The 14722-nt window shown below is 46.5% G+C and overlaps 1 protein-coding gene across 1 annotated transcript; it reads left to right on the top strand.

Moving 5' to 3' along the window:
- The first annotated feature begins 269 nt into the window (after positions 1 to 269).
- LOC118723175 (antizyme inhibitor 2-like) lies at positions 270 to 8556 on the top strand. The gene is made up of 11 exons (XM_036445249.1): positions 270 to 455; positions 1046 to 1219; positions 1913 to 2085; positions 2876 to 3010; positions 3972 to 4137; positions 4727 to 4874; positions 5554 to 5654; positions 6537 to 6754; positions 7210 to 7274; positions 7446 to 7449; positions 8474 to 8556. The coding sequence occupies exons 1-9, from the start codon at positions 285 to 287 to the stop codon at positions 7232 to 7234; spliced, it is 1311 nt and encodes a 436-aa protein (XP_036301142.1). The 5' UTR covers positions 270 to 284; the 3' UTR covers positions 7235 to 7274; positions 7446 to 7449; positions 8474 to 8556.
- Positions 8557 to 14722: the final 6166 nt, after the last annotated feature.

Below are 14722 nucleotides of genomic sequence, written 5' to 3'. Positions count from 1 at the left end.
GAATGGGAACATGTGAGAGAAGGAGCCTGGGAGAGGATGCCATCCACCTACGGTAGAGGATCTTTTGAGCATCTCCCTTGATCCCAAACTAGGTCTCTGAAGCAGGCTGGGCCTGGCCAGTGGTCCATCCTACAGATAGGAAAGTTCACAAGGGCTCCATGGGGCTCTAGTGTCTGCATGGGAGCACCAAGGACATACTGGCCTAGGAACTCTGGCTTCATGGGCCACCAGGGCGCTGGGAGGAAGAGGAGGGAGGAGTGTCCTCAGAGCAAGGCCTTTCCAGGATGCTGGCAGAGGGCTCTGATGGACAGTCAGGGACGAGCACCACCCTCAAGGACTGGAAGGAGAAGGAAGGATGCCCTGGAAGCTCTTTGTTGAAGGATCTCATCCCTCTGCGAACTGAGGAATCTGCCATGGAGGTTGTCTTGAAGAAGATCCAGGAGCTCTCTGATTCGGTGAGGGGAGAGGAGGGAGGGGAGGGCAAGATCATGCAGTGGGGAGTGGAGGGTAGGTCTCAGTCCCTACTTAGGCCGGGACAAAATAAGACTTTCTGTTTGTATTTTATGAGTCAGTTCCTATGTCTTACTGAATAGCTGTGTTTACTGGTGGCATGGGATAGTTCCCCTGTCCCCTTTGAGTCTCCCACCAGCTCCTGGGAATTTACCCTGTGCCAAGTGATCTGGGTGAGGGTTGGAGAGTTTTGGTGCCCATTTGATCTATGGAGCTTGTTGCCTCTTGACTTCCTGTTGTGGGAGTTAGAAGATCAAGGCTCAAATCCTACCATTGCCATGAAGTTGCTACTGACCTTGATGGGCAGACTCACATTTTAGTGTACCTGACACCTGTATAATTTTGTTAGCTAGTGTCACCCCAATAAGTTCAATAAACAGGAAATATTTTTAAAAAGAGAAAAGAGATTTTAGAGCCATAGATTCCTTTTCCTAACAGGGAGCCCAGTAGTACTTGCTGCATAGAGACAGTCTAAGGACTCAATAAAATGACACAATTCCCTGCCGTTCTTGCCTCTCTCTCTCTGTCTTGGCAGGACCAACGAGACCCCTTCATGGTGGCCAACCTGGGTGTGTTGGCCAGCCGCCATCAGGCTTTCTGCCAGGCTCTGCCAAGGATCTCCCCCTTCTATGCAGTGAAGTGTAACAGCAGCGCCTGGGTACTGCGTGTCCTGGCCGCCCTGGGCACCGGCTTCGACTGTGCCAGCCAGGTGAGCCTGGGCCACTGCCAGTTGCTTCTTTCATAGGCTTGACAGTTCCTAGAGGGAAAAGGCTAATTTCCAGGAGTCAAGATAGCAGCTCATAAACAGTGGCTGACGTGTGTGGTGCCCAGTTGTATGTGAAAGAATAAATGAAGTAGGAGTGGTCCACCCTCCTCTGGTCTAGGTGACAAAGACAGTCAGCCTGAGCTAAGGAGTGAAGGAAACACACGCTTTAATCCATAGACCCTGTTCTGTCCTGGCACAGCTATTTCATTGGAGTGTCAATTTCTTGGTCCTTAAAATGGGTTCAGTCCTCACTGGTTAGGCTCAGTGGATAGAGTGTTTGCCTTTGGACTGAAAGGTCCCAGGTTCGATTCTGGTCAAGGGCATGTGTCTTGGTTACCGGCACATCCGCAGTAGGGGGTGTGCAGGAGGCAGCTGATTGATGTTCTCTCTCATTGATGTTTCCAACTCTCTATACCTCTTCCTTTCTTTCTGTAAAAAATCAATAAAATATATTAAGAAAAATAAGATGGATTCAACTCTATGTTCCTTAGAGCTTAAATAGCACAATATGTGCCCAGTGCTGGGCCAGGTGCACAATAGGGGCTAATAGGGGACAACCCCTCATACCCTGGGTTTCTGTGCCCAAAAAGCAGGGCAGCAGGGAGGCAGCCCCTTACTCTGGCTTTGCCCCTGCAGGTGGAGCTGGAGCAGGTGCTGAGCCTGGGTGTGGCCCCCTCACGCATCATCTATGCCCACCCCTGCAAGCCCATCTCCCACCTGCAGTATGCTGCCCGCCATGGGGTGCAGCTCCTGACCTTCGACAGTGAGGAGGTGCTGACCAAGGTGGCCCAGCACCACCCTGGGGCCAGGTGAGACCAGCAGGCCTGCAGGCAGGTGGGGCCTCAGGGAGGAGATGAAGGCTGTTCCGTGGAGACTAGGAGAAGCTTTAGCAGCAGCGAACAAGAATGTGGGTCGGGTGTCCCGGTGCCTCCCCGGTGCCCACTCCTGTCAAATAAAGGTTTCCTGTGTCTGCAGAGACACTGGCAGAGCCTGGCATTAGGAGGTCTGGAGTCAGCAACCTCGTGGAAAAAGCACTCTCATAGGATTCAGGAAGTCCAGGGCTCACATTTCTGACTCACTTGTCAGACTTACTTGTTCTTGAGAAAGCTATTTAACGTCTGTGATCCTGTGACAGGAGGTCTGCTGAGGGGATGTTTATAATTTTGTCTTTTTCCTGCTTTTTCTTGCCTGGGCAGAAGCGTAAAAGAAGTGTAGCCCTAACTGGTTTGCCTCAGTGGATAGAGTGTCGGGTCTGTGGACTGACAGGTCCTGGGTTAGATTCACGTCAAGGGTACATGACCAGGTTGCAGGCTTGTTCTGTAGTAAGGAGCGTACAGGAGGAGCCGATCAATGATTCTCTCTCATCATTGATGTTTCTATATCTCTCTCCCTCTCTCCTCCTCTCTGAAATCAATAAAAATATATTTAAAAAAATAAAAATGTAGTGTGTCCCCTCCCTGGAATTCCATGGCTGGACAGTCCAGAGGACTGAGGCAGGGGTAGAGGGAGGGTAGAGGGTTTTTGGGTGGGGACAGAAAAGCATTCAGGCCTGGGGTTCATGTGTCTAAGAATGCCTGTCACCCTCACACCCTCTCCCAGGCTGGTCCTCCGACTGTGGACCGAGGACAGTAAGAGCCGCGTCCCTATGAGCGCGAAGTTTGGGGCCAGCCTGGAGCTGTGTGGACACTTGCTCAAGTCTGCCCGAGACCTAGGCCTGGCTGTGGTGGGAGCCAGGTAAGAACCCGGACTTTCTCTCCTGTGAGGCAGGGCTCCTGGTCCCCACTCCTGTCCCCAGCCTCTGACTAACCAGGGGGCCTTGTACCCGGTGGCTCCATGTGGTCCTCAGAAGAGGAGGTGGATGCCAGCTGCTGGGAGGGTGGGGCAAGCAAGGCACTGGCTTTGGGAGCAAAGATTAATGGGATGCCGAAAACTTTGTACTTGAGATAAATAATGTTTTAATACAGTATTTAAAAAAATTAATGCAGAATAAATCCATGATGAGAGAATGTCAAAATTTTAAATCAAGACAGGACTGGCATTTCTGATTTTCCTTTTGCTTCTGGGTCCAAATACTCTTTACTAATCTTGTCTTTATTTAAAGATTTTGTATTTATTCATCATGGATATTTTTGCATCAGTGTGTTTGATCTCTTGATGGGATGTATACAGGAGGCAACCAATTGAAGTCTCCCTCGCACTCGCTCTTGCTCTCTCTCTAATATATGTGTGTATTACATGAAGGTTACTTCTGTTGATTGCTCAGTGCTTTGGTGCCCTCTTGAATGTTGCACCTGAGAAGTGCCCTCCCTCACCTCACCCCACCTGCCCCTAATTGGGTCCTCTGCCCTCCCAGGTGGGTGGTTTGAGATTTGGGGTTCAGATCACATGCTTCCCAGGGAGGAGAAGAAGGGGAAGCTTTAGGAGGCATGGCTAAGAGAGGTGAATGCCACACAACCACAAGAGCCCCAACTCACGGACTGTCATAGGGTGTATGTGTCTCTGGGGTTCCCATGTGCACGGCCGAGGCTGTGGTTTCTGTGGGTGCCCACGAGCTCCATGTCATTTCACGTGTCTCCGTGTCTGTGTCTGTCTGGTTCACACTGTGCCTGTGTGGCTGTTTCCCGATGTGCACTTCCTCCTGTTGACACTTGCGTTTCCTCGTATGTTCCTGCCCTGTCTCTGCGCCTGCTTTCAGCTTCCACGTGGGCTCCGGCTGCCGGGATCCCCACAGCTTCACACAGGCCATCGCCGACTGCCGGCGCGTGTTCGAGATGGGCCGTGGGGTCGGGCATGACATGAGCCTCCTGGACATTGGAGGGGGCTTCCCCGGAGTGGAGGGCTCTGACCTGGAGTTTGAGGAGGTAAGAGGGAGGAGGAGAGGGCGTCTGGGGTCCCAGCCTGGGTTCATTGCACGGAGTGTGTGTTAGTGCACAGGGGGCTCTTGGCACTTAGGCCTGTGGCTGCATGCAGCTGGGCTTTGTGTTGGTTGAGAGGTGTCTGACTCTACCTGTGTGGCCTGTGCGCATATGTGTGTATATGTGTATGAGTGTAGCTGTGTGTGTCTATGTGTGTGTGTGAGTGTGTGCATGCAGTTCTGTGCTTTCTTTAGACATGTTGGTTAACACCCCTAGTAAGGCTACCATCAGATAGAGGTGTGCTTACTGTGTCCCCCACACCCAGGGGACAGTCCCCCTTTGCTGATCATGTATTGATTTCAATGTTTCCGAGTCAGACCTCATGGTGCTGCAGCCTGATCACTAGGCTTGTGTCCTCGGGCATCTCCCCCCCCCCCCCCCCCCCTGTCCCCCGCCACAGTTTCACCAGTTTCCTCCCCTGCTCAAGGGGATGCTGACACCTTCCCACAGAGCTGTCAGGGGAATGAAGAGAGAAGATGCAGGGAAAGGCCCCGCATAGGAACTGGCCTCACAGGGCTCGGGTCTGTCCCCACAGATGGCGAGAGCGATCAATGCTGCCCTGGCCCAGGACTTCCCCGAGGGAGCCGGCATTGAAGTCATTGCAGAGCCCGGCTGCTTCTATGCGGCATCTGTCTACGTGGCCGCTGTCAACATCATTGCCAAGAAGGCTGTGCTGCAGCCTGGTGGGTGGGCCCGGACTGGGCTGGGAGCACTCTGTCCAGTGGTCCCCAGGCCTCGGGGAAGGAGGAGCAGAGGGTCTGAGTTCCACATTTGGGAAAAAGATGCTGTGATTTAGCTACAGGACAGAACCTGTCAGTAACATTATTGTGCTGTTCTCAGACGACCTGGAGGGAGGCATGGGGTCTGTTCTCCCTGTGCCTGGAGGGGAAGTCTGAGGGCACAGCCTCCACTCCCTGTGTGCACCTCACTGTTCCCAAGCCGGCATTTTCTAACAGGCATGTAGTTTTATAACAAAAAGATACAGTCATTAAATACTAATTTTACAGCACACACATGAAGGAAATATTGTTGGTATCAGGGCCTGGAGGTTAAGGGTGACATTTTTTGGGTAACAGTACATGATATCGAGGTCACCATCTCAGGAGGGTTTTTGATTGTTTGTTATGTGGGGGGTGCAGGTGGGGCAGAGGAGCAATGGGAACTCAGAGAACAGGCCCGATGTGCAGGTGGGCAGAAGAGGAGTGGGATTCTAGAGAACAGGGCTAATTCTGGCTGGGGGTCAGGGAAGGTTATCCAGTGCTGGGCAGAGGGCCTGGGCCAGTCCTACGGGTGCTGGACTCAGTGCTGACGGTCAGTGGTGACACCTGGCTGAGCACAGTCCTGTCTTTTCCCCTCTCCCAGGAGGCCACCGGAAACTGTTGTACTACCTCAATGACGGCCACTATGGCAGCTTTCGATCCTTCCTCAGGGACCGTGTCCCCAGGATGCCAATTGTGGTGAAGGTAAGGAGGCCCAGACCCTGACAATACTGACATCAGACCTCTTTCCTGTGAGGCAGAGATCCCTCTTACCTGTGAGGCAGAGTGCAGAATCTTAGATTGCACATGGCTTTGCAGATTGTCATACCACATGTGCGTACAAGGATGTGCATAGGCATGTCTGTATGTTTTTTCCATGTGCACTTCCGTGTGTGTGTGTGTGCATTTTTGTGTATGAGCATGCTGACTGACACCTGTGCAGGTAGGTGGTAGACAGGTCCATGGTCCTGAGTGGGTGTGTAAGCACATCGGTTTGCTTCTGGGTTTCCATGTGATCTCTCTGTATGAGGTGTGTGAATATGTGTGTGTGAATATGTGTGTGTGTGTGTGTGTGTGTGTGTGTGTGTGTGTGTTATCTGGATCATTGAATGTTGGGATGCAGTAGTCCTAGGAAATGGAGAGTCTCCATCTTGCTTCACAGTAGATTCATCTGCGAAGGACCCCAATGGTTGGCAAAGGCCAGATGATTGAAATCAGGCCTCTCATGGGTTGGGACGTGGCATCCATCCTTGATTAAAACTCCTCCAATGTGACTCCAATGTGTAGCTGAGTTTGACCCAATATTTTGAGTGATTAATGACTTAAACCTCTTGCTTTTAAAGATGGGAAACAGGCCCCCTGTGTCTTGCCTTGAGATTTGGCAGGGCTAGAATGTGTCACTTGAGTGACTATAAGCTCCATGAGCTCGGTCAGGAGCAGTGCCTGGCACATAGGGACTGGTTGGTGTGGGTGACGGCCTGTGTCCTTGCTGTGCCTGGGGGTGCTCTGCTGGCCGAGGGCATGGGCTGTGAGGGTGGTGGGGGCAGGAGCTCTTCCTCCTCTGATTCCTACCCCATGTCCCTGCAGGAGCTCTGCTCACAGCCGCCCCTCTTCCCCTGCATCCTTTATGGTCCCACGTGCACTGCCTTTGACAAGCTCTTCAATGAGGAAGTGCAGCTGCCTGAGCTGGACGTGGGTGACTGGCTCATCTTCCCCTCCATGGGCGCCTATAGTGCAGTCCTGAGCTCCACCTTCAATGGCTTCCTGCCTGCCTCCATCTGCTACATCGTGGGACCTGAGCTCAGGTATCTGAGGAGAGCTCAAGAATCTGAACATGGCACAGGGAGCTGATGGCTAAGAGCTGGGTTCCCAGGGCCAGGAAATACCATACTCCTCACTGGCCAAAGAAAAGGTCCAAATGACATACACTGCCTATGGGGTGACCCGTTATACCCATTACCCATATAAGTCCAAGGCAGCCCACCTGGGCAGCTGTGACAGCTCTGACATTTAGACACCTCTGTGTACACAAGTTGACATCTTTAAGGCCCATGTAACCCTAAATTCTTGGCCAAGTCCCCACTCTACTCTGACCATTGTGGCTGTTCCCCACTTCCCTCATTCAAAATCACTGCCCTGCCATCTTCAAGCTCCCTCACAGGCTCTGCCCAAGTGGCTCCTGTTAGTCCAATATAAGGTTCCCTCCCCAAGGTGATGGGGGCTTCTAGAACACCCCTTTACTGGTACAATCTTTCCACAGGAGCCTGCTGCAGACAGCTTCTTAAGCTGGGACATGGCAGAATGGAAGGGTTCCAGACACTTGGTGCGCCCACCTGGGAAAGCTTGGGGTGGAGGTGGAGGTAGGGTGGGGAAGAGTAACTTGGGAAACAGAGGTTTGGTTGCCTCTGAAATGAGGCAACTTTTCAGGTTCAAAACCATTTTCACCCCAATGATGGCCTGAAATACAGGCAAACGCTTCTGGGCAGAAGACTCCAGCCTGGTGCTTCTTACCCCTGAGCCCTGCAGTGGGATAGGCTTGAGAAACTGATATTATTACAACATGTGCCCCCTGAAGGCCATGACCTGGAGTGCTTAAGCAATCTGCCTTGGCTAGTACCTTGAGATTCTTAAAAAATATACATTTAAAATATTGATTTTTAGAGAGAGAGAAAAGGAAAGACAGACAAATATTGACGAGAGAGGGGGACATCAATTGGCTATCTTTTGCATAGCCCTCACTGGGGATTAAGGCAGTCCACAACCTATGCATGTGCCCTGACCAGGAATGGAACCAACAACCTTTTGGTGTTTGAGAAAATGCCCAGCCAACTAAGCCACACTGGCCAGGATTCATCCCTCCTTTTATCCAGTTAGTGACCGCTGTGTTCTTCCAGAAATGTTCACATGCACTCCAGGCACCCATTCTACTGCCAAGAACACCGGCTCTGAGTCAGACCTGTAGCAAATCCAGGCTCTACCACAAACTGGCAGTGTGGTCAGAGCCTCAGTTTCTCCATCGATGGCATGAGATTGATATTAGTTAGTACCCTCCTAGCATGGCTGTTGAGGGGATTAAGTCAGATAATGCAAAGCCTCATTCAGGTCAGTTCATGTCCAGAACTCTGCTTCAGGTTGGGCTTGATTCTAGATCTTTCCTACACAGAGACCACTCCCTGCCCCCTTGGTCTGGGCATCCTCAGGGAGCATGTATTGCATCTAGCCATACAAATATTGGGCCAGGCATGTGGGTGACTGTCCTGGTACTGGCCTTAAGAAATCCCCAGTTTGACAGGTGGAAGGACAAGGAATGGGAATATCCAACTCCAAAATAAGACAGGTACTACTGTGTGTCTCCCAGGTTCAAAAACTATATTTGGGAAGTCCTGAGCTGAGAAAAGAAAATGAGTCCTACAGCAAGGACATTGGCAGAGGTAGGGCAGTGGTTCCCAGAGGCCAAAGCCACTCACCTCCTGTGTCCTGTATCCTTTTTAAGCTTCACCTGATGTGACTTCTCCAATTCTCAGCAAATGGTCCTCATCATCCACTATAGTCATCCTTACCAATCTCACTGCTGCCTCCACACTCAGCTAAGACCATGGGTATTCTCTAACACCCTTGTGCTGAAGATATCTCAGCTCCAGACATCAGAGGAGAAAGGATGGGCTGCAGATGCCACCTGAGGAAGCCAGAGGGCTCTAGCAGCCTTCAGATCCTGTGTTACTCATTCGTCTACTCCCAGATTCTGAAATTTAAGCTAGAAACAAGTACACTTATCCCATTAGAGGTGTCTGGAAGAGTTAATATGAATCAGCTTGCGGTAAAAATAAAGTTACATTCGTATGCAAGAATTGCTAGAGTGTTTTGTGCTCTGCTCTATAGGTGTTGCCCTGTGGCATTTTGGATATCAACTCATCTGCCCATTCATTCATGAATCCATTCATCCATCCATTGATCATTCACCAGTCTTTCCAGCCTTTCATCCATTGATCCATCTGTCCATCCATCCATCCATCCATCCACTGACCGTCAGTTGATCAATTTATACCACTGTGCATCCATCCATAAAATGAAATGTGAGGGCCTAGTCTGTGATGGTGTTATTCTAGGCAAGGTTATACATGATGAATAAGATGTGCAGAACCTATCCTCATGGAGCTTACCTTCCATTTTCTTCCATTGGAAAAATCAGAGCAGGAGCAAACATATAAATGATAAAATAAAGTGGAAGCAATAAGTATTCTAAAGAAAAATTAAAGCAAGGGAAAGGGATATGGAAGGATAGGGGATGGTGCATTTTTTTTGAGAAAACATGTTTTCATTGATTTTAGAGAGCAAGGAAGGGAGAGGGAGATAAAGATCCACATTGATCAGTTGCCTTCAGTATAGGATCGAACCTGAGATCTGGATATGTGCCCTGACTGGGAATTGAACATGGGACTCTTTTGTGGATGGGGTGATGCTACAAGCAAGTGAGCAACACCAGCCAGGGTGAGGATGGTGCTATTTTAAATAGAAGGTCAGTGAGGTCTCTGAGGATTTGGGATGTGAGCAGAGACAAAGGGAGCTGTGTGTGGCTAGCTGGGGGCAAGCTGACCTGTGTGGATGAGTGCTAGGGTCTTTCTCAGCATCTCCTAGGGTTGGGAAATCTGGAGAAAAGGCTGTGATGCAATTAATAAAGATGCTAGAGAAGAAATATGAATTTGGAGGCATGGGGGAAAGCCAGGGGAGGCTCAGCTTAGTCACTGAGCTCCCAGAATCTTCAGATTCAAAGCTTTTTATTACCACATTTCCCTTATAGCAAAGCAGATATACATATCAAAGGTAAGGTTTGGTAAACAGTAAAGTATAAATAGTTTGGGGGAGATGCCTACAGCTGTCCAGTAGCAGGTATTAACATGAAGATTTTCAGCCCTGCTGAAGCCAAGCCCCAAGATAGATCAACCTTTTGATGAACTTCTTGCATTTATGACCTGCTGGAATTAGCCTCCAGTATATCCCCCTTCTTTGGTTTAATAAATTAAACAAGAATGTATGATATTTTCAGAGCTTGGGTCCTTTTTAGATTTTTAAATTCAATGGAAAGTATAGAGTTCTATCATGTCCTTTATAATTGCTGTCAGGTATCAAAGGTATCAGTCTGCAGTAAGCTTCTTCCTGGGCCAACATTCCTTTGAGTCCCCTTTTCAATGCCCAACAGTTTTTTATGGGTTCCCTTTCCACTCACTGTCCTTTGTGACATGACAGCTGCAAGAAGCCACCCATTGTCTTCACTATCAAAAAAGTGTAAACAAGGATGGAACACTGCTGAACCTTGAGCCCTTGGCAAGGGCCAGAGCTATGCACCAATTGTTTAGTCCAGACTATGAGGGAGAGATTAAAGTTACATTAGAATGCAATCATATTATGCAAATTACTCCAGGACAAAGAATTGCTCAGATAGTGCTTTTACCTTATGTTCAGCAAGGCTAGGCTATAAATAGGAAAAGAGGAATGCAAGGATTTGGAAGCTCAGACATCTATTGGATATAGAAAATTAGCAAAACCCATCCTATGATTAATTTAAGAATAGAAGGAAAGCTATTTTTATTTATTTATTTATTTATTTATTTATTTTAATATATTTTATTGATTTTTTTTTTGCCCCTCTCCCTCCCTCCCATAACCTCCTTCCCCAGAGTTTTATGTCCATTGGTTGTGCTTATATGCATGTATACAAGTCCTTCAGTTGATCTATTATCTCCCCCAGATCTCCCTCCCCTCCCCACTGTAATTTGACAGTCTGCTTGTTGCTTTACTGTCTCTATATCTATCTTTTGGTTCATCAGTTTATAATGTTCTTTATTATCCATAAATTAGAGAGGTCATGTGGTGTTTCTCTTTCATTGATTGGCTTATTCCACTCAGCATGATGTTCTCCAATTCCATCCAGGTTGCTGCAAATGATGAGAATTCCTTCTTTTTTATGGCAGCATAGTGTAGATGTACCATAGTTTTTTGATCCAATCATCTGCTGACGGGCACCTAGGCTGTTTCCAAATTCTGGCTATTGTAGATTGTGCTGCTATGAACATAGGGGTGCATATATCCTTTCTGATTGGTGTTTCTAGTTTCTTGGGATATATAAGGAAAGCTGTTTAAAGGTTTAGTAGACACTGGAGCAGATGTCAGTGTTATCAGCAAAGAATTCTGGCCTCCAAGTTGGTCCGTGGTAGAAGCTATGGGCTCAGTTAGAGGGGTGAGAGTTCCTGATAACACACAGCGTAGTGCTGCAGTGCTAAGGTGGCAAGATAAGAAAGGACAGACACGATGGTTTTAGCCCACATAGTCTCTGGAATTGCAATCAATTTATGGGGCCGGGATGTTTTAGAAAGTTTATAAGCTTGTATTATTAGCAGCAAAGGACAGCAGTTAATAACTCAGATGGGATATCTGACTGGTCAAGGCTTAGGAAAAAAATAATCAGGAAATTAAAGAGCCCATCCAAGTCAAAGGAAATCCAGGAAGATGAAGATTAGGATATCAACCTTTTTAGGAGTGGTTACTGCTCAGTCTCCTCAGCCCCATGCTGATCCTATACACTGGAAAGATGATAGACCTATATGGGTGGATCAGTGGCCATTAACCAAGGAGAAATTAGGTCATATTCATGAATTAATACAGGAACAAATAGAAGGTGGTCACATAGAGCCTTCCAACAGCTCTTGGAATACACCTATATTTACTAAACCTAAGAAGAAGGCAGGAAAATAGTGATTATTACATGAATTTAGAGTGGTCAATGCTACTATGCATATCATGGGAGCTGTCCAGCCTGGACTCCGGTGCCTTCTCAAATCTATCTAGATTGGTCTATTACAGTAGTAGATCTTAAGGATTGTTTTTTCACCATTCCCATGGCAGCTCAAGATAAACTAAGGTTTGCCTTTTCAGTGCCATCTGTTAATAACATAGAACCCATGAAAAGATAGCAATGGAAGGTTTTGCCTCAAGGAATGGCCAATAGCCCCATCTTTTGTCAAAAATATGTAGCTCAAGCTGTTCACCCTTTAAGGGACAAATATTTCTGATATTATATTATTCATAAGATGGGTAACTTGCTCTTAGCAAGTCCATGAGAAGAGCAGACTTTGGCAATGTTTTCCCAAGTAGAAAAGGAACTCTCTAAATAGGGCTTAAAAATTGCTCCAGAAAAGATACAGAAAGATATTCCTTTCAAATATCTGGGAAACTTAATTGAAAACCTATGCATTTGGCCCCAAAAGGTGGACATAATAAAAGATTGCTTTACAATTTTATTACTTTAAAAATTTCTAAATAATTTCCAGAAATTATTAGGGGACATTAACTGGTTAAGACCTTATCTGAAAATCTCTACAGGACAAATGACATATTTATCTAATATACTTAGGGGTGACTCTAATCTTTCCTCACCCCAAACATTGACAGATGAAGCTAGAAAGAAGTTGCTAAGAATTGAGCAGGTGATCTTCTTAGCCCAAGTAGCATGAACCTTTATTGGGACATATTAACCATACTACAAATAGTCCCACTGGAGTCATCTTCCAAAATGAAAACTCTCCTGCTATTATTGAACGGGTCCACCCAGGGCATCAGTCCTCTAAAAGTGCTGTTACATATTCAATATATAGAACTTATGGCTCAGTTGATATCTCAGATTAGAAAGCGCTGCAGGCAGCTTAGAGGAGAAGAACCAATATGCATCTATCTTCCCTTTACTGGGAAGCAATTAGAAATGTTATTTCAAACAGACTTAAATTGGCAAATTAGACTAAGTGGATATTCAGGCATACTTATTTTTTACCTGTTAAAAGACAAATAATATCATTTTTATATTATACCCCAATTATTATATGAAAAAATACTAAGTAGGAACCTATCCCTGGAGCATTAATTGTTTTTACTGATCGATCATTTAATGGGAAAACCACCTATCATACAATGAATTCAGCCCGAGTCATACTGGCCAGTCATATTTCTGTACAAAGAATTAGAAGTTATTAAAGCTCCACTGGAGGATACACCTTTATACTACACCTTTTGGTTCCCATGTTAGGCCCTTGAGGTAGATATAACATGCAAGTGGGATATTCCCTGATAATCTGTTTGCTAAGGGACCATATATGGCAATTGGATGTGACACATTATGGACATCTTGGAGCATTGCATGTGTCTGTAGACATCTTTTCAAAAGTCCTATGGGTTACTGCATCTACAGGGGAAATGGCAAAATAGGTTATTAATCATTGCCTGGCTGCTTTTGCCATCATGGGAATTCCAAAAATTATTAAAATTGATAATGGGCCTGTTTACACAAGATGTCATTTCTAGCAATTCTGTAAAAAGTGGAAAATTCAGCACATTACCTAAATACCATATAATTTGCAGGCACGGGCAATTATAGACTACCATCACCAAAGGTTAAAATCCCAACATGAAAAACAAAAAGGGGGGAGTATAGAGAAATCATCTATAAGTAGACTACACCAAGCCTTAATTACTTTAAATTTTTTCACTTGTGATGCCAATGGCAAGACACCCATGGAAATACACTGGTGTCAGAATAAGCCAAAGGAAAATGGTCTGGTTAAATGGAAAGATCCTGAGTCTGTGTTATGGAAGGGCCCCAATTCCCTCTTAACATTTGGTGGAGGGTATGCTTGTATATTTCCAGAAAATTTCTCCAAGTTCACGTTAATTTCCACAAGAAATATAAAACTTCAACATGGATCCAAGGGAATAAATGACCAGGTTAATGAGAATCCTGAACCTGAAGTCATGCCTTGCAGCTGCAGAGAATCAACTAACCCAGCTGCAGATAGCAGCAGCTCCAAACAACCCACTGAAGATAAGGAGTGGGAGGAAGATGAGGTTGGAGGTCACCTGGGGCATGGTGAAGAAGATGGTCCAGAAAGTTGAGTGAATTTGTGAGGAGACCAGAACCCCAAGAACACCTGAGAACATCTTCCTTGGCATGCTAGCAGGAATCAGCTGTGCAGTAATGCTACTGGGGGCAAATGGGGAAATTTTTTGGACTTATGTTCCTGACTCATCATGGGTAAGACCCCTTATGTGGGCTGAAACCCTGACTAATGTAGTCACCAATAACACCAAACACCTTTGTCAACCAGGAGGACCACAGGTGGGGCAAGGAAGTATGTGGGCAAAGTATAATCACATGGGTGTTGCCACCCAGCCCCCCCTTTTAAAAAAATTATTATTATTATTTATTTTTTAAATAAATCTTTATTGTTCAGATTATTACAATTGTTTCACCTTCCCCCTCCCCCATAGCTTCCCTCTATCTGGTATCCACTCCACCCTCTGTCTTTACCTCCCCGCCCCCCTTCACTGTCCTCATCCATAGGAATGTGATTTTTTCCAGTCTCTTCCTGTACCCCCTACACAAACATCCCCTCCCCCCTGAGAATTATCAGTCCCCTCCCATTCTATGCCCCTGGTTCTATTATATTCACCAGTTTATTCTATTCCTCAGATTTTTAATTCACTTGACTTTTAGATTCACTTGTTGATAGATATGTATTTGTTGTTCATAATTTTTGTCTTTATTTTTTTCTTCTTTTTCCTCTTTTTAAAGAACACCTTTTAGCATTTCATATAATACTGGTTTGGTGGTGATGTACTCCTTTAGCTTTTTCTGATCTGTGAAGCATTTTATCTGCCCTTCAATTCTGAATGATAGCTTTGCTGGGTAATCTTGGTTGTAGGTTCTTGCTATTCATCACTTTGAATAT

Source organism: Pipistrellus kuhlii, unplaced genomic scaffold (assembly GCF_014108245.1).
Source record: "Pipistrellus kuhlii isolate mPipKuh1 unplaced genomic scaffold, mPipKuh1.p scaffold_m20_p_2, whole genome shotgun sequence".
Lineage (NCBI taxonomy): Eukaryota > Metazoa > Chordata > Mammalia > Chiroptera > Vespertilionidae > Pipistrellus > Pipistrellus kuhlii.
Note: the sequence above shows the minus strand (reverse complement) of the source record. Positions and strands in the feature narration are given on the sequence as shown.

Bases quoted from the DNA above. Each gene is read 5' to 3' on its own strand.
- LOC118723175 (XM_036445249.1), top strand. From the start codon at position 285: ATGCTGGCAGAGGGCTCTGATGGACAGTCAGGGACGAGCACCACCCTC. The intron at 3,011-3,971 runs GTAAGAACCCGG...GCCTGCTTTCAG, and splicing joins CTGGCTGTGGTGGGAGCCAG to CTTCCACGTGGGCTCCGGCT. The intron at 4,875-5,553 runs GTGGGTGGGCCC...CCCCTCTCCCAG, and splicing joins GAAGGCTGTGCTGCAGCCTG to GAGGCCACCGGAAACTGTTG.